Genomic DNA, 24,171 nt, shown 5'->3' on the forward strand with positions numbered 1-24,171 from the left:
ATGTAAAAAATTAAAAAAATTAAAAAAAGTGAAAAAATTACAAATATGTGAAATTTTATATATATATATATATATATATATATAATTTCACATATTTGTAATTTTTTCACTTTTTTAAAATTTTTTAATTTTTTACATATACACAAAAAATTTAAATTTTTTACATATATACAGCTGATATATATATATCCTAGGTTAGCCAGCATTTTAAACCAGTCAAACTGATAATAAAAAGGGCATAAAAAAACTGACATAATAAAAAGGGTTAAATATGTTAACAAATTTAAATGCAATTTTGGTGCTCAAAGATGAGTTTTAAGGGACACAATTATTGACTACAGGGGGACTTTAAACTGTTACACAGCCACAATCCCCGACCAAAAATCAACTAAACAACAGGACGACATAAAAGACATATTCTCCATACATATAAACTACATATTCTCAATACACGTTAGCCTTTTTATAAGAAGCCCTCTGTGACATTTTTGTTGTAGGCTTTGACATTGTCAGAAACAAGAGCGACACGCAAGTCGTTCCAGAATAGCGGCTGCACTCGCGGGTTCTTGGGCCACGACAGGACGGACTTCTTACAGAGCCGTTTCCTCATCTGGAGGTATTTGAACTTGGGGAAGACAAGGTCCAGCAAAACGAGAACGGCAACATCCACTTTCTCGTCTAGAAGCCGCTGCTGAACCAGGAGAAAGGCTTGTCGGACAATCCCACTTGCGTGAGTGTAGCCACTAGGGCTGGTCAACACGAACACCGTCTTCCTGCTGCTGTAAACCGCCTGGTGGAGGTTCTCTATGCAAGACACTCCAGGCAACCAGTCCCGCTCCTCAAGGCAAAGCCGAAAGCGCCACCTCCCCCTGTTCTCCAATCTCGCAATCATCTCCTTGTAGATCCAGTCTCTGACGGCCTTGTTGCTCGTGTCGAAGACCACAAACGCGTCGTACTGGTTATCGGCCGTGTTCCCGTTGGCTGGAGTGTGTCCCTTGTGTCCAGTCCATAAAATCTGGATGCAATACCACAGATCCCAACCGTAGAGATGCTTTAACAGGGGGATGCCGGTCGCGGCCAACGTCAACAATAACGTACAGAGTAAAGCGAATCCCCCAAATATCTCCTGGCAGGAGCGAAGGTCCACCGAGAGGACGTTCACGCCGGCCAATGACTCTGGGTAGGCACAGTGGACCTGCGTGGTGAGGTGTGGGATATCCAGTTCAGTTTCTCTGAGGAATTTGGCAAAGCCGGAGATAATGCAACTACAAATAAAAGGATTGGCATGCAGGACAAGTTTGCAGGAGGACGCGTTATTATTCCCCCCAGCCGGACAGAAAGCATCGCCTTTATGAAACGACAAGGGAAGCGCCTGTACGTCAAGGATCCTCAGCTGGTTGTGGTTGAGCATCAGGTGTTTAAGGTGTACGGCCTGACTGAGGAAAACCCTTGGGATTGCAACTAGCCGATTGTGACTTAAGTCCAGGCTTACGAGACGCAGCTGAAAATGGATGTAAGGTAAGAAGGAAAGCATGTTTGAGCTGAGGTTCAGGAAACAGAGCCGTGTGAGGACGGAGATGTTTGCCCAGGGGAAGTAGCTCAGCAAGTTGGAGTCGACTCGGAGCGCCTGGAGGCTCGAAGGCAAGTTGACCATCACCTCCGGGGGGAACGATTTCAGATGGTTTTCAGAAATGTCCAAGTGCGTAAGGTTAGTAAGACCTTGGAAGAAATGCTCGTATTGGTTACGCCTCGAGTCCCACATTATGTCCAAACGATTTCCCGAGAACACGAAATACTTCAGGGAAGTGCTATTAAGAACGTTAGAGATTCGCAAACCGATGTGATTGTTCGCTAGACTCAGTATTTTAAGAGACGTCAGGTGCGAAAGGAACGTGAAGCGATGTCCCATTCCCTTCATGACAAAGTGGAATTCGTTGTTGCTGAGATCGAGAGCTTTCAGCGTCCCGCTGACCTCTCGAAACGCCTTTTCAGAGTACAGGTCGATGCGGTTGTGCGCCATGTTAAGGAAAGCTAGTTTGCTTAGACTCGAGAACTGTAGGCCGTTTAAAGATTGGCTGATGTAGTTGTAGGATAGATCTATGCACACCACGTTTTCCATGCCGCTAAAAGTGCTTGCATTCAGCCATGGGATGTTGTTTTGAGAGAGGTCAAAAAACAGGCTTTTGGAGCAGATCTGCTTTTTGAAATGCCACATGGAGTAGGAAAAAGGACAGAGATCTCCGTCGTTAGAGTTCAGCTCTGGGACTTCTGGGATTTCCAAGTTGTAACGACCACGGTCGTGACGTTTATCGAGGGTCCGGTAGTTGTCTTCAGAATTGCAGGTTGAGTAGCATGGACTGAAAGCCAGCATGTTTTGGGAAAGGCCCACCCTTCTTAACTTCCTCATTTTGCTAATCGAATCAATGCTAACGGAGCAGATGAAGTTCATGCGGAGCTCCAGGGACTCAAGTCGAGGGAGTTTGATCAGATGTGCGAGGCTGTGGTCCGACAGTTCTTTGAAGAATAATCCGCTCAGATACAACTCTCTCAAAGCCGTCATCTTCTCTATGGCTGGGGACAGAGTCAGCTCAGAGAAGGTGTTTAGGGGTTCATAGTTGTACAGCAGACTGAGGGACACCACATGCTGGAGCTCCTCGTAGAAGGTGCCATTCTGTATGGCATAGGCTAGAAAGTTGTCGGATAGATCCAGATCTCGGAGGTTGTGTAGCTGCAGGAAGAGACGCCGGGGAAGCGTACGAAGAGAGTTTCCTCGCAGACTCAGACTGACCAGAGAGTCGTTCTGATGCAGAAACGCATCCGGATGCAGATGCAGAGACTGGTTGTTCGGGCATGGGAAACAGGGTTCGGACGCATGGTCGCATCTTTGGCAGTTCCACCCGAGGTTCAGATGTCGTAGATGTGTCAGATTCCCAAAAGACTCTTTGTTAATACGTTCAATCTTGTTCTCCTCCAAATCTAGGCTTTCCAGTGAAAGTGGGAGATGTTGGGGAACCGCGGTCACATTGTTGTAACTAAGGGTGAGGTTCAGAAGCTCAGGAAGACCCTGAAACACACGCGGGTCGATAAAGTAAGACTGATGACACGGGTTGGCGTAGAAACAATTCTTGCTGAGCTGCAGTTGTTTTAGTAGAGGTGTACCGAGAGGTTTGACGATGTGAAAGATGTTGTTGAATTCCAGTCCTAAGACCAAAAGCTGCTTTGGCAGAGGAGGGATGCTCTTCAGGCTATTCCCTGCTAACTGGAGCGACGTTAGGTTTCGGAGCCCGACGAATGCTTCTGGATCCACTTTCAGGTTGCATGACGGCCATCCCTGCTCTTTGAGTTCTGGGACACAGTTCCACATCAAGCTGAGATTCTTGAGATTGGGTAAACCAGAAAACGCATCCCCTTTAATGTAGTGTATATGGTTTAGGTTTAGGTTGAGTGATACAGCAGAGAGGGATGTGAACTTGGGGATTTTACCAAGGCGTCTGTGCTGGCAGTCGATACTTATGTGTCCGTCCTTGGAAGAGTGACTTTCACATGGATAGAATCCAGGATGCATAGTTGCAAACAGATGAAACCGAGTCAGGATGAGAACCAAAAAGCCAAATCCAAACATGGCCTAGACACATGAGAACAATAAAATTAGTTAAACACAGCAATAAAAGTTTTACCATGCTATATTCACTTGAACTATGAAGTGCATTACTTACTTATTACAGTTACTTTGTAAAGTAAAAAGTTTTTTTTTTTTCAAGTATTTAACCTTCAAATGGTCTTGTTTACACTTCTGGGCTTCAGGGTCTATAGACCTTATGCACCAGAGAAACATGGGCGCCGTCATCTTTAGAATATTGTCTTTGAACTTCCGGTTCTGTATATTTCTATGGCATCGCTGTCGAGGAGTAATTAGCTGGTGAAGTGGATTTACTTATTGTAGAGTTAACAAAAGTTATCATGAGCATTGTAATGTTTATCATAAGCATTGTAAAGCAGATTTCTTAACAAATGTCGAACGGGCAGTTCATTCATACCTATGCAAGATCGCTGTAGAAAAACAGACCAGAAGTCAAAAGACAACGAGCGCAACGCTGAAAAGGGGCGGGGCTACATAAGGTCTATACGACCCTAACAATTGATTGAGTAATTGTACAAAAAAAGTACATTTTTAATCATACAAATAATATATAATTTTTTTTGTTTACTTTTCATCTATTCATTAATGCTGTGTTTTTGGAGATATAAAGTACTTTTGTATCGATTTACAACACAATTCCTCAACTACACCATTAGCTTACATATGAAATATTATTTTTTTATGATACATTGCATTTATGCTTTAGTTCTAGGCCTTCGTTTCTGTGTAAAAATCTTTAGATTTATGCCGGATTTTTTTTTTTTTTTTGACGCATGAAGAAAATATATTTAGTTTTTTTCACATTTCCCATTCATTTCAATGTGGGGTCATATTAACCGCAAAGACCAGAAGTGTAAACATTTTTTTACATACCTTCAGAACAACCGAATCAAGTCCAGTTTTTTTGTGTGTGTATAGGAAGTCTGAAGTAATCAGGCTAAGATAATCTTAGAAGAAAAACACTGCAATGCAAGATAAGCTGCATTTACTTTTTACTATGATTTATTCACTAGTCACTAGAAGTGCATTACTAATTTGTTACATATACAAATAGAAAAGATAATAAAAGCATGCACAAATAAACTAACTTACAACATTTATTCACTGTACTATGTAGGATTTACTGTACAGATTATTGAATATGTTGTGCTGTAAATTATTTGCTTGGCTTCCCCATCATATGTACCATATTTATAACACAGAAAATCACTTACCAAAGGTTTGCAATCCAAATCTCACAACACTGTGTATCTTCACATTCACACAGGGAAGCAAAGAAATCAAGAACGCTGGGTCTGAGTATTTATATTAACAGTGTTCACCTTTTCGTGGAAGTGAAAGAAAAGTCTGGAGTAACTGAAAGCCACACACACACACACACACACTCGGGGAACAGATGTTCAGAAGTGGTGAGGCATGTGACGCAAGAAGGAGTAATATTAGTTATTCTTGGTTTACAAATGGTTTAAAAATAGTTACTGAAATTAAGAGATGGATTTCCTGACAAATGAAAGGCTTTCGGGGGTTTACACACACTATATTTTCAGCATTTGAGTTGTTATCTAACTCTATACCGATATTGATGGCGCACACATATCATACTTCAGAAACTAAATAATCTAATGTGAAAAGCGCGTAATGGAAAAAGTTTAAAATCAGCCTTACAGATTTTATTGAAAAGAATGCAGCAAGTTGTTCAGTACATATCCCAGAAAGCACCATATTACAAAATCAGATTGGCACAGATACAATTGGCCAATAACTGAAAACTAAAGCAGTAAGAACTGTAGTATAATTCAGATGTTATTTAGTGTAAATTTGATTTAATTATTTAAAACATACTTATGGCACCGTATCATTTCCATGTCTTCAAACATCACACAATATGCCTGCGAACCTCGTCGAGAGCTTTTGATTGAGTTCTGAATCAATTCAAGGAAAAAAAGAGTTAATGCCTGAGTATGGCGATGCAGCCGTTAACAATGAGAGAGATGGTTATGGTTTATGTGGAGGAAGTGACATCACAGAGAAAGGTGTTGGATGACCCAGAGAGCGGCGTTTACGAACCCATCCGATTCTGCGTCGACTTTGGACAAAGCGTGATTATTGCCTGGGTACCACAGCAATCTGCGGACACATGAATGTAGGGTCAGCTTCGTCTATACAGCGCTGCTACGGCAGCTTCACAGTGGGAACAGGAGATTACAGGAACAGAGAGACTTCGGTTCAATTCAAGTCAACAAAGTTAGTTTTGATTGATTCACTTCCGTCGTAAAGATCATCAGTGATGAACTTAACACGACACCGCTCTACAGCGTTCATTCACACACAGCAGTGTTTGAGCTCCAGAACACACACTTTAAAACACATTTTTCACGTAAATTTTACATTTTGGAGAAATAAGCTCAATATAATGTAATGTATTTATTTAAAATAATCTATTTAGCCCAGAGCCGGCTCGGCACCAGCTGACAGATGATGTAATCAATAGCCGCGTTTCCACTGCCGGGCTAGGGCTGGGCCAGAGCTAACAGCGAGCCGGGCCGAGCTAGTGGCCTCGGGCCTCAAGCACCGGGCTTGCGTTTCCACTGCCGGGCCAGTAGCCCCACAGCGCTGCCCCAGACCCCACCCCTAACACGCCTTTCAGGATCAAACGTCATAAAACCCAACCCATTTCAGCGGGTATTATGAATTAATTTATTTTTTAAATTAGGAAGATAGCATGTATATTAACTCACCTGCTGTAGTGGCTGCAATAGTGTCCCGAGAACAGTACAGGCGATTCTCCATTTCAAGCAGCGATTTTTTGCGCGATATATAACAGGCTGCGGGCACGTTTTCAAGTTATTCATTAATCGTTAACCGAGGCCCATCGGTTAATACTCGGTGCATAGTGTGCGCGCCGCAACCTCGAGATACAGAGTACATTTTTAACACCTTTAATAACTGATTGGACCCCATTTGAAACGAAATTAATTTATAGAAATAAAACGCAGCAAGTACGGAGCAGTTAAAGCCGCATTTCCATCACCCTTCAAACTGAACATGCCAATTGAAAATAAGCAAAACGTCCATTTCACAAAAACTCCGTGTCTGCAAATAATAATAATAATAATAACCATCATCATCATTATTGTAACATTTTATTAGGCTGCATATGTAGAAGACGTCTTTATCCAAAAAAGGAACAGAGCACAAATAAACACAATATTTTTGACAAATATCAGCGCATATCCAGTGGAGCACGCACTGATGGCTGCGAGACGCCCATGTGAACAGTTTCATTGCATTTCTTTTAGTGGAAACAACTTAAAATACTCTTTAATTTCTGGTCATACAGAAAATAATAATACATTATTCGCAAATAAATTTATTTATAACAAGAAAACGTTGTGCTTTAACAATTAATCAAGGCGCGCTTCATGATCTCCGTGAACTGAAGCGCGAGACCTGAAACAGCCACCGCATTCGAATTTGTTCGTTTTAAATTGGACATTTAAAGCTTTAGTCTACAGGGGTTATATCCTTTGTAGATTAAAGCTTTAAATGTCCAATTTAAAACGAACAAATTCGAATCGAAAGCCAATATCTTCTATGTTTATGTAGCTTAATTTCTCTCTAAATGTGCATCCGGAGATGGAGATATGTTTTTAGCCGAAAATCATTTAGAAAACAATAGTTTATTAATAAACAATTAATGCCTCGTTATTTTATATTATTTTATTATCAGACACATTTATTATAGCCTATAAATCACCCATAAATCCCCTTTCTGTAGGCTGTGGTTACGGCTCTTCTCATTCAGCACTGCGGGGAAAATATCATTTCCAGGTTCTAATTTGGCCTCAGAAAACCAGTAAAATATATTTTTTTTTCATATTAATTTGTCAAATATTTTAAATGTTTAAGGGGCAAAAAAATCAAACAAATATCAGAAAATTCGTCGATATGTAGGTATATATAGCCTATATATTGTTGCGCAGCATTTGGCTTAGGCCTACAGTTCAAATTAAAATGTTATGCAATTTTAAACGGTTAATCGGTTAAACATGGACACCTCTATATGTGCATCTTGCTTCAGATCATAACGTTCCATAACACCGATAAACTCCGCCTTTTACCTTGAGCACGCCTCTAGCCCGAGCTGGCCCCCTCTGGCCCAAGGTATTCGACGGGCCAGAAATCCTGGCCATTGGCCCTGAGGAAGCCCCGATCAAGCCCCGGAAGTGACAGTGGAAACGCGACTGGCCCTGACACGCACTAGCACGGCCCGGCAGTGGAAACGCGGCTAATGGCGCAGAGAATAGTGAGCTCACTATACAGTGCTCTACTCCCTATACCCCATATATAGGGGGTAGGGAGTAGTGGTTTGAGTGGAGATTTCGGACACAGCGTGTGTGTTTGAATATATATGTGTGTAGTCTCTCTCACAAATTACTTGTCTGGCCTTAAAAATTCATAATCCAGAATTGTGATTGGCTGTAATGAGCCTGATATGAATGATGGGCCGTGGCTGAGCTCACCTCACCGGCACCGGCACCGCCTTTAGCGCGCGGTAGAACTCAACGCCCTGCTTACTGGGCACACGCCGGTCCTCCTCACCCAACATCAGGAGAACTGGGGCTTTCACCTGACCAACACACACACACACACACACACACACATGAACGTTCGAGAATAACACCTCAGGATAACGGTCTGTCTTTAATAATAACCATGCAGGAATAATGAGTAGCTCTACATTAACACTTCAGCTACTACGATTAACTAATACTCAAACCAGCTTAACTGATCAGTGAATGATATCACATTTAGGAGGTAATTAAATACTTAATGAGATTAGCCTTATTAATTACTATTAACTAACTGACAAATTATAAAGAACATTCTCGTGTGTCTGAGATGATCAGTCGTCATGTTTTCTCTGAATACAGTCATAAATGCATCGCTGATCCTCAAGTGTAGGCTAGTCACTATGCGGGAACTCTAGTGATGTTCATAAGATGAGGAAGTAGTCCTTGAGTGACTAGGCAACACTTGAGGGATCAGTGATGCGTTTTATGACCACCTTGAGATTAAAAAAAGACAATTGCTAATGATTAGTAATTAATTATTAATTCTCATTCAGTAATTATTGATTACCTAATAAGGAACTGTCTTAGTCCTAAATGTGATGTTACTGGTTATTTAAGGTTGTTTCTATATTAGTTCATAGAAAAGCTGAAGTATTAAAGTAGTTCTGCATTAGTTCCTGCATAGTTAATTATTTACGTATTTATTTATTTTTTACCTTTTGAGTTTTATTTTAAATCTCTTAATAGTTTATAGTTAATTATTAATAACGCACCATTATTAGGAATAAACAACAGTGAATAATGTCTGCGCTCACCTTGCTCACGTGCTTTATAGGGGACTTGTTTAACATTTGCTCCAGAGTAGCAGGTTCAATATGAACGTCAGTGTTGTATTCAAATCCAGCTTCCACCATACACCTGAACACACACACACACACACACACACAGTCCGCCATCAGGACAACAGACAATACCACAATGCATTACTCTTACTTCACTGCACAGCAAAAGAAACAAATAGAAAAAACTACTTTTGTACTTTTTTTTTGTATTACATTGGATGAGGCACCAACTCCATATAATGTATTCTTGTTTAAATAGAATGTAATATTAAATTGAATATTAAATTGAATTTGAGGGCGGGGCTAAGAGACACTGTTCAGCCAATCAACATGTGAGGTGGGCATTATGCTAATTAGTTGCAAACCTACGCAGGTTCAGCAGGAAGTAGAATTACTGACGACTCGTTTAAGTTCAGAATCCTTTCGTTTCTGAGACAATAACTTTATTAATAATCTCCACTTTGATCTTTAAAGATCGTTAACATTTAAAACCAGCTCTATAAGGAAATATCCTAAAGAGTATAATAGGGGCACTTTAATAGTTCACATCAACGAGTATGGAAAGAATTACAAATAAAACTTTAAACTGGTGTGTAATTTCACCAGTCACACAGAAATGAGGGTGAAACAATGAACTGGTTAAATTTGATCTGAAATCCCGCTAGTGTGATTTAGTGTGATGATGTTCACGTCACATTACCAGTCGGGAATGTCTGTGCTGCCGATCATGGAGGCCAGATTCGTGACGGGGTTTCGAGCCACACACGCCTTGTAAACATCAGGATACTGGCCAATCAGATGACAAGCCAGGAATCCACCGTGAGATCCTCCAATCACAGCGATCTTCTGCTCGTCGAAGTCTCCGAGCTTCAGAACACTGTCTACCGCAAACTGATCAGAGTTCAACACACACTTTATTATACACACACAGACTAAATTATAGTATACTGTACTCTACTGCATTCCACTGTACTCTACTGTACTCTTACTCTACCTCTACTATGCTCTACATCTACGCTATCTACTGTACTCTACTGTACTGTACACTATGGCACCTATACTGTACTGTACTCTATGCTAATGTACTCTACTGTACTCTATGGTACTCTACCTATACTGTGCCTCTACTCTACTGTACTGTTCAGAAGTAAATATGCATTTCCTTCAGCCTGAGGATTATTATTTCACTTTTGGTATGAATGGGCCTTTACATTTACCAAACATAGTTTTCAAAAAGAGATTCAAAAACAAAAAAGCAAGCCCAGCCCAGGTGAGAAAAAGTAACGCAAAAGTAATGTAATGCATTACTTTTCATAAAAAGAAACGCACTTGTTTAATTGTTTGGGGAGTTGCGCAATATTGTAATGCATTACTTTGAAAAGTACTGCTTTCCCCAACACTACTGTGGTGCTTGATGATGTGATCATGTGACCGGCGAGTGCTAGTGTTTACCTGCACGTCTCTGACGTCCTGCGTACCGATGTTTCCAGGTAAGGAGGAGATGTTATCCTGACCAAACCCAAGTGAGCCTCGGTAATTCACTACAACAGGAAACACACGACACAAAACTTGCCCAAATCATTGACATCGACTCATTCCTGCCCACACGGCCCAACATTACCATATTAGCCAGGGCGTTTGGCTGAAATTCTGTCTTTTACTCATCCTCATGTCATTTGAATCTTCGAAATCATGTGTCATGGAGTATCGTAATATCGTTTTGTGAGTTCAGTATTGTGATATTAAATCATGACACCCCGGTGTAAAGTATAAACTATGACCTCTCCTCACCCAGCAGGACGCCGAAGCCCATCTTACACAGAACCGCTGTGGACAAGATCCATTCTGTCACCAGCACTGAATGAGGGCCGCCTGACACACACACACACAGAAAATCAGCACAGCAAGACGTCGACGTTTTCTTACATCACTTTTCTATTGTAAAATATAAGTGTCAGTGAGGAGCAGACCGTGTGGCATGACGATGAGAGGCAGTTTGCTTCCCTCCGTCGTTTCCTTCGGCTTCAGCAGAATCGCATCAAAGTCCAAACCAGCTAAAGAAGAACAGAGTTGTTATTTTCTCCATGCAGATATACTGTACAGTGCAACATGTGAACACTAGGACTGTCGAGATGTCATTATCACGTTTGGCCACAAGGTGGTGCTGCCCGGAACTAGTTTTGTTATTTTTGGCCAAAGCATTCAGAAGTTATAAGCAAAAATGTTTCATATCTCCTGACCACTAGGGGGCACTGGACCGAAACTGTGCAGGTCGACTCGGGTCATGCATGTCATAAAACGCACCAATGTTGGTCAGAATACGCTAAAGCGTTGTAGAGATATAGCCTCACAGTCGTTTTGGCAGGCATTGTTTCACGCATTATTTCGAGAACTGCTTAAAACACAACTGTTTGTTGGCGCGGCCTGAAGACGATCGAGTTACATTTCATAAAATCCGGAGCAACGGCCTTGGAGGAGTTTGACTTTCCAAATGGCGGAAAAATGTTCAGGCTGGAAATTGACGTTGTCGGGTGCAATCGCATCGCCTTGAGCAGCTTGATTTTGTTTCGAGTTGGTTCCAACTTTAAACAGTTGGTGGCGCTAGAGGGACTGAGTTAGAGACTCTAAATTTGCTCTATGGGCTGCCGTACACTTCCAGATTGTAAGTGGAGGAAATGGAATTGAACAATAATAATAATAATAATAATAGGAACGCCAACGATTAAAATAGTTGCCTACACCCCTTTGGTGCTCGGCCCCTAATTACATGTTTAATTGCAGTTATCTAAATGATGGGGACAGGCCTTCACACACACACACACACAGGTCATACGGTAGAGTGTGTTGTCCTGCTCAGGAGGAGGGCTGAGGTTCACAGTCTTCCAGCTGATCTGGTCCTGAGTTTGAGTCTCCTCCAGCGTGACCCACGACACCGGGCTTCCAGAACCCTTCGGCGGGAGGAAACCCACGCGCTGCAGAACACAAGTGATCATCTCAGTGCTCAGGAGGCAGCAAATAACCCACTTAATGAGCAAGTCATTCGAGACGATCTTTCAAACGTTCGTTCAAACGCTTATTTATGAACGAAGGAAATGATGGTCTTTATGAATGGGTCCTTTAGTATACACACACACACTGCTGTTTATAAGTTCGGGATTGGGACTGCTCACCAAGACTGCATTTATTTGATTAAATACAAAACAGACAGTAATATTGTGAAATATTATTACTATTTATAATAAGCGTTTTCTATGAAAGCTGAATTTATCATCATTACTCCAGTCTTCAGTGTCACATGACCCTTCAGAAATCACTCTAATATGAGGATGTGATGATCAACACACATTTATGATTAATATCAGTGTTGAAAACAGTTGTGGAGACTTTTTTAGGATTTTTTTTGATAAATAGACAGTTCAAAAGAACAGCACATATCTGAAATATAATCTTTTGTACATTTTTATATAATCTTTTTACATTGTAATCACATTTCACAAATTACTGTTTTTATTTGTTGTATTTTTAATTAAATAAATGCAGTTTTGGTGAGCAGAAGAGACTCTTTTAAAAACATTAAAAATCTTACAAATCCAAAACTTTTGAACAGCAGTGTGTGTGTTTGTGTGATTGTTTGTGTGTGTGTGTGTGGTGATAATGCTCGTGTGAATACCAGGTCTGGAGGTTGGTTTGGTGAAGAGCAGCTGATCACCATCAGATCTCTGTGAATATTTAGTAAACTCCAGCTTCCTTCCTGAGATTCTACAGTACAGAGAGATCAGAGAGAGCAATCAGTAGAGAACAATAGAGTTCAGTAGAGTACAGTAGAGCAACATGAGACAACGAGAGTAGCTATACATACGAGAGGTGAGAGACGTGACCTCACGACTCGAAGTATCAACAACCAACAGATCCTGTAATATACAAACACAAAGTCAAGTCAACTTTATTATTATACAACACAATAACAGAATCAGTGATGCAAAAACAGACTTCAAACTCTAAAAAGACAATAGAGTCAAAGTTCCGCTGTGGTCAGTTCAGTTCAGTAACTGTGTAAAGATCCTCAAATAGGAAATGAGTTCAACTCCTTTATAAAGCATCTCAGCCATCGTTCAGCTCAGCTCAGTTCATATTCAATTGTTATACAAAAAAAAAAGCATAAACATACCAGAAAATATCAAAGATGGGCCTAAATGTGTGCTATTCAGTGTTGAAAGCAAAGATGATGATGAAGGTTAAGCAAAACTACATCACTCCACCCCCAGGCTTCATTGAATCTTAACATGAGCCATTTGCGTGTCAAATTAACACATTTAACTGGGGATTTGCATCAATATAAGTGCAGAACTTGCACCAAATTTTCAGGTCATGATTCATCAAACCTGTATGACTTATTTTCTTCTGTGGAATAAAAAGCCGATATTGCGTCTGTCAGTCTGTTTAGACCCCACTGATTTAAATTGTATAAACAAAAAACGTTTTTTAACAAGTTGCTTCTTTTGTATTCAACAGAGAAATAAAAGAAACTGCAAATTGATGCAATGAATGTAATATAGTTCTGAGAATACTTGTTAGGAATTTGCAATTATCAACCATGTTAATCGGTGTCCATGAAAACAGTACCTTACGGCATCTCTGAGCGCAGGAGATCAGCACACGCTGACTGTCAGCTGACCAGCAGCGGGGAGAGAGCTTCGAGCTGTAGATCCCAGTAAAACCATCTGACACACACAGAAAAAAAAGAGATATTAAAGAGGCCAGAGATCATCTTGGTTACATACTAATACGTTTCATACGTTAATACATAACACGTTTCTGAATTCCTTGACTTTTGATTTTTTAACATAATTTCTTGAACAAATCAATAAATAAATAAAAAATTGTACACAAACACGCTCTTACCCTCTCTGGCTCTCATCTGCACATCGACCACAACACTCGTCTGCTGGGTGTACCAGTCATACTGCAAACACACCACAACTGTTAATGCTCAGACTTTACAGTCAGCTTTCATTACTTGAAGAATTGGACACACACACACACACACACACACCACACACAGTCGGCTGCACTGCTGGTGAGGCCCGAAGACGCCGGACTCCAGATAAGCGATGCGACAGTGATCAGGACTGAGCCGAGGAGAGCAGACGGAGCTGGAGTTACTGGACAACTGGTCTGAGAACACAGGTACAAGATTATGATCATCAAACATGCGATAATTATGAGGAAATGTATAGACTTACACACACTCACTCTCAAACACACACTACATATAGTCAGTACAGAATGGTTGAAGATGAGAGCTTTACCACATTTGCCACTAGCCAGATCCACGTAAAACAGAGACGACCTGCAGAAACGACAGAGCACGTGAACACCGTCCACAGGTACATCATAACACAGATACTCCTCCTCATCCTCACCTTCTGTTAGCGCAGTACTTGAGCCCCAGTCTGAACGGCTCGTGCCACCAGCCCACGAACACCAGGCCGGTGTCGCCAGGGGCCCAGAACGCCTGCGGGCAACAGGCCAGATTCAGAACCGAACAACCGAAGCAGAACTACCGCTAGAAGAGCAGGCGTGGGGTGTTCGACTCAATAATGTTCCAGTAAATGCTGAATTTCACCTCATTCTCATGGTTAGCTGTGGCACTAGCGCCCCCTATGGGTGATGTTTGATATCCTCTGTGTTGAGTTCTCTATGTGCATCACTACTACCAGTTAAAAGTTCAGGATCGGTAAGATTTTTAATGTTTTATAAGAAGTCTCTTCTGCTCACCAAGGCTGCGTTTATGTGATTAAAAATACAACAACAAACAGTAATATTGTGAAATATTTACATTTATTTTAAAGTGTAATTTATTCCTGTGATAAAGCCAACTACTCCAGTCTTCAGTGTCACATGATCCTTCAGAAATCACTCTAATATGAGGATCTGATGCTCAAGAAACATTTATGATTATCATCAGTGTTGAAACAAGTTATTTACATTTTTATTTCAGGATTTTTTGATGAATAGAAAGTTCAAAAGAACAGAATTTATCTGAAATAGTATCTTCAAACGTTTGGTGCAGTAAGAGTTGTGCTTTTTTGGGGGGGGTAAAAGAAAACAATAGTTTTATTCATCAAGGATTAATTAAATTGATCATTAAAAATGCCTATTTCAGATAAATGCTGTTCTTTTTAACTTTCTATTCATCAAAGAATCCGGGAAAAAAACATTGTACACCACAGTCTGTGACTGATTTTAACTCTTTCAGCCTTGAAGCAGAAGCAATATTAGATGTTTAAGCTATTTGCCAATCAAATCCATATATAATATGTTAAAATAAGCCCAGTCTCAGTCTGAACGCACGTCAGACACAAGCACTCGAGGGATGTACCTGTCCTGGAGAGATGTCGGAGGGCGTTCCCTCCAGAACCGTGATGTTGCTGCCCTCGACGTCCAGCACACACAGCACTGGGCTGCTCTTGCCCACCAGCGCCTCACCCCAGTCCTCGTAGTACTCGAACTGATGCCCCTGACACACACACAACGCAGATCAAGACCATTAACCAAACTAAAGCAGGGGCAGATGGCATACTCTCGTTAGATAAGAGTGTGGTCTTTCTAAACATTGACACTGTTGACCATCAGATGCTTTTATCTAAACTAACAAATTAAAGATTTTCTAGGGAGGCAATACTTTGGATTAAATCATATCTTTCAAATAGGAAACAGTGTGTGTGTGTTGATGGTGCTGCTAACTCCTCTCCCCTAGCGCAGGGCGTTCCACAAGGCTCTATTGTGGGACCAGTTTTATTTCCGCTTTATATTAATGATCTACCTGGAGTTTGTAAAAGTGTAAATGTTCAGATGACGTAGTCATTTTTACCAAATCAAGTTTATTACTGAACACAAACATAAACTGTGTTATGTGTATAATGTTAGCAAACCAGTAGAGATGACAGCTGAAAGTGTTAAAGAGTTTAAGTTTAAGAGTTTTTCTAACCTTTAATATTCTAGAGGTAAGAGTCTAATATTGAAAAATTTTATTTAAAGAATTTAAAGTATATTAGACCATTTTTGTGCTGCCAGGTTGTATGTAACAGTGAGTCAATGATTTTCTTCACATGTTCAGTATTGTTTTAAAGGGATACTCCACTTTTTGGAAATAGGCTCATTTTACCACTCCCCCAACTGAGTTAATCAGTCGAGTTTTACCGTTTTCGAATCCATTCAGCCGATTTTCTGATGTTTAGAAGAATATCAGTAAACAGACAGTTTCTGGTCTCATTGACTTCCATAGTAGGGAAAATATATATACTATGGAAGTCAATGAGACCAGAAACTGTCTGGTTACAGATATTCTTTTAAATATCAGAAAATCGGCTGAATGGATTCGAAAACGGTAAAACCCGACTGATTAACTCAGTTGGGGGAGTGGTAAAATGAGCCTATTTCCAAAAAAAGTGGAGTATCCCTTTAATAGTTGGTCATGAGACTAAAGTTACCAGGCTGGTGTCCTCCTTCTTGCCCGCGCTGCCGGCCTCCTCCTCGTCGCTGAGCGCGCCCGTCTCCGGAGCCTGCGGACGAGGGTACGGGGTCAGGCGGAGAACACACACACACAGAGTCATCAGAAAGAGTGTGTTTTGTGTAAACCTGGAAGTAGGACTCAGTCTTGGGCCGTTTCTTCTCGGCAACATACAGGAGGTGAGTCTCTGAATGAGACCAGATCATACAGCCGAACTGATCTGAGAACAGAGCACATTATCAGGTTCAGGACATCTCATTTTCCTATGAACAGCCACTGCCAACAACTAACACAAGCAAATAAACTAAAGGCTATTTAAAAATGCATGATTCTGCTCATATAATACCACACTCCATATGTTATCAGTGTAATCGTGTGTTGAAGAGCTGCACGATAAACCGTTAAGAGATGGCGATCGCTCTATTAACCCGTCGATCGGGAACATTCAGATCTGAGTCCTGATCCAGAGAGCCGGCGTCATGAGTAGATGTGAAACCGCTTCACTAACAGGCTTTCAACATCTCACTATCATTATATCTGTCTTACAATCACTCGGATGATCACAGGAGATTATAGATCAGATATAAACACTGATAAAATAGAGCTAATCAGCTTTTGAAAGTAACTTGAGGCTTCACATAAAGATTCTATTACATCGTTACTCCAGTAGGGGGAGACAAGAGACTTAAAATATGTGTCATTGAATCATTCACTCAAGAGATTTGTCCAGTAATGAAACAAGTGAAGACTTTATGAGTGAGTCATTGAATCATTCACTCAAGAGATTCGTCCAGTAATGAAACAAGTGAAGACTGTTTGAGTGAGTCATTGAATCATTCACTCAAGAGATTCATCCAGTAATGAAACAAGTGAAGACTTTATGAGTGAGTCATTGAATCATTCACTCAAGCGATTCATCCAGTAATGAAACAAGTGAAGACTGTTTGAGTGAGTCATTGAATCATTTACTCAAGAGATTCATCCAGTAATGAAACAAGTGAAGACTTTATGAGTGAGTCATTGAATCATTCACTCAAGAGATTCATCCAGTAATGAAACAAGTGAAGACTTTTTGAGTGATTCATTGAATCATTCACTCAAGAGATTCATCCAGTAATGAAACAAGTGAAGACTTTATGAGTGAGTCATTGAATCATTCACTCAAGAGATTCATCCAGTAATGAAACAAGTGAAGACTTTTTGAGTGATTCATTGAATCATTCACTCAAGAGATTCATCCAGTAATGAAACAAGTGAAGACTTTTTGAGTGAGTCATTGAATCATTCACTCAAGAGATTCATCCAGTAATGAAAAAGGTGAAGACTTTCTCATTCACTCAAACTGATTTCATTAGTCCTTCTTCTGTAGTGTAAATCCAGCGTTTAATGTTGTTTATGTGTGTATGTGGTGTTTTTAATACACTTTAACCATGTGTGCGTTGATAATTGGACAGCATTGCTGAGTATTTCCTCCTTCAAACTGCAGTGAACCAAAGACAGTCTCAAACACACGCTTTGAAATCGCTGGTGTTTCTGACGTATTTTAAGGCATGAAGAAGGAAAAACTGTTTGAATATGTAATTTTGGTGATCAAAGATGAGTTTTAAAGGATCACATGACTTTAGGTTCCCAACAGTTTGAGTACAGTGTTGAAAACCCTTCAGCGATACAGTGGGGAGGAAAGTGAAGTGTGTGATTGATTTCCTCTTACCATCTTCATACACTTTGCCGTGTTTGTTGAGAGTCGTCAGATTAATACACTTCAGCTTTCGGTTCTTGTGCCAGATCTACAGAGAGAGAGAGAGAGAGAGAGAGAGATGTGACTGACACTGAGTTACGAGGTTGACCTGCTGCCAGAAAGCCCATTAAACAAGTGGAACTGCGCTTTACTGACATTCATCAATCAATCGGTCTGCTCTTTATTCCCAAACGAGATAAAGGTGACATCAGTGCTGACGAGGGATAGAGCCTTGGGTGAAGAGGAAGAAGGGGTCGACGAAGAGGAGGAAGAAAGATTTACGAGCCGACATGTACAATATACGGTCAGTTGTCATGTGTGGGAGTCAGTCATGGACATATTATCCCCATTCTCTTCCTCAGTCTGGACATTAGGGGGAAATATCTCTCCACATATCACGAAACAGCACAGAACAGTTGGCATAAACCTCTTATCTTCAAATGTAATGCCCTTTCCACAAGATGTAAAATAAGTCTCTGATGTCCCCAGAGTGTGTGTGTGTGTGTGTGTGTGATGCTTCAGCTCAAAATACCCCACAGATATTTTTTTATAACGTGTTAAGATTGGCACTTTTTGAGGGTTTCGTGTGTGTGTCCCTTTAAAGGATAACTACACCTTAAAACAACTTTTTTTTAGTTAATGATCTGTAAGACTGGGGCTTTATTAGTACGGAGGCGTATTGCATTCACTTGAAGAAAAAAAATCTACTCTGTTTTTCTGAATTAACAAGTTAATTTTTCATGAGAAAAAAAAATTGCTCTGTTTTTCTGAATTAACGAGTTAATTTTTCATGAGAAAAAAAATATTTTGCTATGTTTTTCTGAATTAATGAGTTAATTTTTCATGGATTTTTTTTGCTCTGTTTTTCTGAATTAATGAGTTAATTTTTCATGGAGATTTTTTTTTTTTGCTCCGTTTTTCTGAATTAACTCATTAATTCAGAAAAACAGAGCAAAAACTTTTTTTCTCACGGAAAATTAACTCATTAATTCAGAAAAACATAGCAAAATATTTTTTTTTCTCATGAAAAATTAACTCATTAATTCAGAAAAACCGAGCAAAAACTTTTTTTCTCACGGAAAATTAACTCATTAATTCAGAAAAACAGAGCAAAAACTTTTTTTCTCATGAAAAATTAACTCGTTAATTCAGAAAAACAGAGTCGATTTTTTTTCTTTAAGTGAATGCAATGCGCCTCCGTATATTAGTGTTGTTCATTGATTCAAGTACATTTTTTGACATTTGGGTATGAAGTGTTTTAATTCTACAATATTTGGTGTACCAAAGTCCTTTTAGGCAAGTCATGCCACTCGGCCGCCATCTTGGCAACGCCTCCGGGCAGCTGTTTCGGACTAACAAGACCAGGCTCCTATCTAAATGAATGAGCAGAGAGTCAGAACTGCACTTTCACTGGTCACTGGGACATAAAAACTGCATGTATAGAAACAGCAGTAAAATATGATAAAAAAATAAAATAAAAAAAAAAATAAAAAAATCGCTGAAATAGTTTGATGACTTTGCCCCAAAATAAGGTTTAAAACACCTTTTCCTCACAGGTTATACTTTTAATACGCATGCGCAAGGGTTCTCTCGCTCTCTGTCGCGCGATACTGCTCGCTCTAGTTTCCGAGATTTGAACTAGTTTGCGGGATCAGCGAGCCGCTCTCGATCTGCGGGAGAACTTCCGAGAGACTTGCGATGTCTGATATTTACACAACTCACACATATCAAAGGCTAAAATGATTCCTGGCTTGACTGTTAAAAGCAGACGATTGGCTGTCCAGCGGGAGGGGCGGGGCATGTGCATACGACCGCCATCTTTGGTGTTACGGCTTTTCCCTATATAGTTGTATTAAGGATTGAGGGAGTGGCATGTCTCAATATAGAGAGCCTAAGTCCCGCCCCTCCGCTTCCGCCTCATGGGACCTTATTTCAGAAAAAAAATGAGTGGTAGTCAATGGCGAGAGACAACTTATCTTTTTATTCCGTCTGAGCTGTGCCCTCAATTACACATATGATGCTTGTCAATTTAAAAGATAATTCTGAAAGTCAAAAACGTGGCAGTTTGTCATACAACAGAAGAGTAACATTTAGTTTTATGTGAAAATCGCTCTATGAACTACATCTCCCAGGAAGCGAAACAACGAGTGAGATCCGCTGCTCGTGTGTGTGCAGTCTGGTACAAAACACTCGTAACGTTACGATTATAACATTACCCTCAGTAAAGTTAGCTTCATTCATTGAGAGAAAATGTGCGCCTTTGGGATTTGTAGTCTTTGTAATTACGCATTTTCACAGTCTTATACCTCAACGGTTTTACATCAAACTGCGACTTTCTTTACTTTAAAATGCATCTTTTAAATTGACAAACATCATATGTGTAATTCAGGGCACAATTCAAACCAGATCAAAATATTTGTTGTCTCTCGCCATTGACTACCATTCAATATTTTTCCGAAATCGACCGGAAGGGGAGGGACTTAGGCTCTCTATAATCAGTCTCTGGGTGTACGCCCTCTTCAGGCTGAACGGTGGCTACTGCAGTCGAGTTTTCGTATTGGATGTAAGAGGGTACCAGCTAACCACGCCCTTGCCTACAGACCCGTCTCCTTTAATACTTTTTATTGGCCTATTATCAGGATCCTCTGATGTCAGATATTTCCCAGCGTTAGTGTGAGGTGAGGTCATCAGTGTATCTGTGGAAGAGCTGACCTCCAGGAACTGCTTATCTTCTCCTTTAATGCTGGACTCTCTCAGCACGGCCTTCATGTCTCCGGATGGGGAATCCACACTGAGCAGCCTGAACACACACACACACACACACACACACACCGATCAGCGGATCTCAAAACCAGTGCTTACAGAACACACACACATTATACCCAGAAACTCTCCATACAGTAAATGTATACAAATTTGTGACCAGAGATGACTCCTCCGCTTTGAGCTGAAGTGTGTTTTCTGTAATCGCTAATGCTCTTTTTACACACACACTGAACAACATGAAGCATTGCTTGGTCACTGGTTGAGCTAAACTGCTATTATATAATTGTGTAGTTAAATTTAACAGATATTCAACATAATTCATGTGTGAGAGTCCAACAGAAGGACGGACAAAACCAGTCAAATATCCACTGATCTGAGACCTGAGTTCTGCCGTATTTCCGAAACTATAGCGAGTGTGATGTTGAAGGAGTGTGTGTGACTGAGATGAACATACTCTCCCTTGATTTCAGTGCAGTTCCCCGAGGGTCCGGAGTAAACCACTGACGCGTCGTCATGAAACACGATGTACTGACGACAGAACTTCACACTCTCGTTCCTCTCCAGGTCCCGCTGAGTCCACTCTGAAACACACACACACACACACATCAGACATCACTCATAACAGCCGGCAGTGTCAATCTAACACTCATAAACCATTATGTCGTGTTATAAACAGTAACATTACTCGTACACATACAATTAAACAGTTGTATACAGAATTGTAAAATTTACTATAAACATTTTTTTTTTTACCAAACACGAAACCAAAATTTTAGAAAACAATTCACAATTCCCTATTACAATTTTGATAGTGAGTATTCAAGAGACATTGAATAAAGTGATCAAATGTAAAATAACACTGGATACTGTATAAATTAAACAGATTAATCCTAATTAAAGTTATAAGTTATTCAGTTTAGAGCAGTGACTCTTTTGCGGTTTGATTAAGATTAAAAGCAGGCCGCAGGAATATTAGGCTGCTGTCACTTTAAAAATAATGCACGGATTCAATACACTGATTCTGATATTTATGAAATTTTGATGCTTTGTATCAGTATAGCAGATATTACATAAAATGCATCTGCCAATAATTTGTCTTAGTAAGATGATATTTAAATACTTAGTTTTATGATTAAAGCTCTTGTTTTAAAAAAACATAATGCAATGCAATGATGACTGAGAGATGAACTAATAAACCTTCCTTAAAGCCTGATGATCATACTCAGGATTTTTCCTTAAAAACATAAATGATGCATGGATAATCGAGTAAACATAAGTCACTTCAGGCCAGTTCAACTGAAAATTATCCTTATGTTTGCTTCATAAAAAAAACAGTAAACAGTTTCATTTATGTTTTTTTTTTACAAGTATACTAAAAAGCCTTTAACTTGCTAAAAGTCTGAAGAATCAGTCAGAGGACAGAAAACATGAAGTACAGCAGGTTTTTCAGCAAAGTTTGATCATGAGGAGAATTTAGAGGCCTCAGGAACCGAGATACAGTAGTTAGACTATATGGGGTTAATGATGATGGTCATTTAATTGTGTTTTAATAGTTGGCTTGACACATCAGTGATGAAGGTTAATAGGTGTGTTACAGTGTGATGAAGGTGTGTGATGAACCTGTGTAGATGTTGCAGTACTGTCCTCCGTATCGTGACGTCACCACAGGACCCACGTCAGCGCGACACAAGGCAGGGAAGCGACACTGATCCCGGTACAGCTGAGCGATCTCTACCGGCTCCCGGAGCACCTCACACACACACACACACACACATACATACAGACTCAATGTATGAACCACAGAACATGTGTGTGTGTGTGTGTGTGTGTGTGTGTGTGTGTGTGTGTGTGTGTGTGTGTGTGTGTGTGTGTGTGTGTGTGTGTGTGTGTGTGTGTGTGTGTGTGTGTGTGTGTGTGTGTGTGTGTGTGTGTGTGTGTGTGTGTGTGTTAAACTGGTCGTCTGCTCCCAGCACGTGACGCGGAAGTAGCTCGAATAACACCAGAGAATGCTCTGATTACACTGAGCTGTTGTTCAGCGGTTGAGAATGAGCAGTGTGTGTTCTGTTGCGGTGTAAAGAGTGAAATAAACACGTAATGATGTTGTTGTACATGATATTTGAGTGATTTGTCAGTACCTTTGAGCCCATGATGACAGCGCTGTGTGAAGTGAGTCGCTGAGAGAGGAGAATCCTGCCGTTTAACATGGAGAGCTGAGGGCGGGGGCGGCTCTCTCATTGGTCAGATGGAGCTAAGGGGGAGGAGCTCCACGAAGCGGGACGCGTCTCTCATTGGTCAGATCCGATGATGTGAGTGTTGTTTATATCTGGAACGGGACTTTTTTGTTTATATTATTTGGCATACATCATTAATCTTATAGTCATACTTGATTCGTTTCATATTAATCAGAAACCTCTTTTATCTGTGCTGTTTTAAGAATTTTAAATATATACTTCACTTAAGGGTAATAAGTAGCAATGTCTTCAGGCCCCGTTATACTCTGTAAAATGTATGTTTAACTTAAGTTATTAAGTAATTGTATCCCTTAAAACTCATCTTTGCTCTGACATAATTAAAAGGTTTTGTTTTGTTTTTAATTGGAAAAAAATTATTCATGCCTTAAAATGTCTTGAATGTAACTCGACACCCTTTACATGTTTAGTGTAACTCGTGGCCTCAAGATAGTAACTCGTGGCCACAAGTTCAAGTTCAAGTTCAAAGTTTATTGCCATTTGCACAGGTACGTTTCAGTGCAGGTACATTGGAATTCTTGTGCGTTTCTCAGAGTCAGGTATTAAATAAATAAAATAAAATAACATGAAACTATAAATCTCACATCACAATTTAACATACCGATTGTGATGTGAGATTAATAGTTTCATGTTATTTTATTTTATTTATTTAAAAGATAGTAACTCGTGGCCACAAGATAGTAACTCGTGGCCTCAAGATAGTAACTCGTGGCCTCAAGATAGTAACTCGTGGCCTCAAGATAGTAACTCGTGGCCTCAAGATAGTAACTCGTGGCCTCAAGATAGTAACTCGTGGCCTCAAGATAGTAACTCGTGGCCTCAAGATAGTAACTCGTGGCCACAAGATAG

At 40.2% G+C, this 24,171-nt stretch overlaps 2 protein-coding genes across 2 annotated transcripts; both read right to left on the minus strand.

The window, feature by feature from the left end:
- Positions 1 to 184: 184 nt before the first annotated feature.
- Positions 185 to 5,139, minus strand: tlr9 (toll-like receptor 9). The gene is made up of 2 exons (XM_039674882.2): positions 4,855 to 5,139; positions 185 to 3,625 (listed from the first exon to the last, which is right to left on the minus strand). Exon 2 carries the CDS (start codon positions 3,620 to 3,622, stop codon positions 464 to 466), a length of 3,159 nt encoding a protein of 1,052 aa, XP_039530816.2. The 5' UTR covers positions 3,623 to 3,625; positions 4,855 to 5,139; the 3' UTR covers positions 185 to 463.
- A 149-nt stretch (positions 5,140 to 5,288) lies between these two features.
- Positions 5,289 to 23,367, minus strand: LOC120481299 (acylamino-acid-releasing enzyme). The gene is made up of 23 exons (XM_039674884.2): positions 23,209 to 23,367; positions 22,694 to 22,823; positions 21,528 to 21,654; positions 21,020 to 21,107; positions 18,281 to 18,356; positions 16,698 to 16,789; positions 16,550 to 16,621; positions 15,439 to 15,576; positions 14,480 to 14,571; positions 14,366 to 14,406; positions 14,110 to 14,231; positions 13,959 to 14,019; positions 13,680 to 13,777; positions 12,916 to 12,967; positions 12,727 to 12,815; positions 11,890 to 12,028; positions 11,027 to 11,110; positions 10,848 to 10,928; positions 10,509 to 10,597; positions 9,757 to 9,947; positions 9,030 to 9,132; positions 8,164 to 8,270; positions 5,289 to 5,767 (listed from the first exon to the last, which is right to left on the minus strand). The coding sequence occupies exons 1-23, from the start codon at positions 23,275 to 23,277 to the stop codon at positions 5,662 to 5,664; spliced, it is 2,247 nt and encodes a 748-aa protein (XP_039530818.2). The 5' UTR covers positions 23,278 to 23,367; the 3' UTR covers positions 5,289 to 5,661.
- Positions 23,368 to 24,171: the final 804 nt, after the last annotated feature.

Source organism: Pimephales promelas, chromosome 14, assembly GCF_988280905.1.
Source record: "Pimephales promelas chromosome 14, fPimPro1.hap1.1, whole genome shotgun sequence".
Taxonomy (NCBI): Eukaryota; Metazoa; Chordata; class Actinopteri; order Cypriniformes; family Leuciscidae; genus Pimephales; species Pimephales promelas.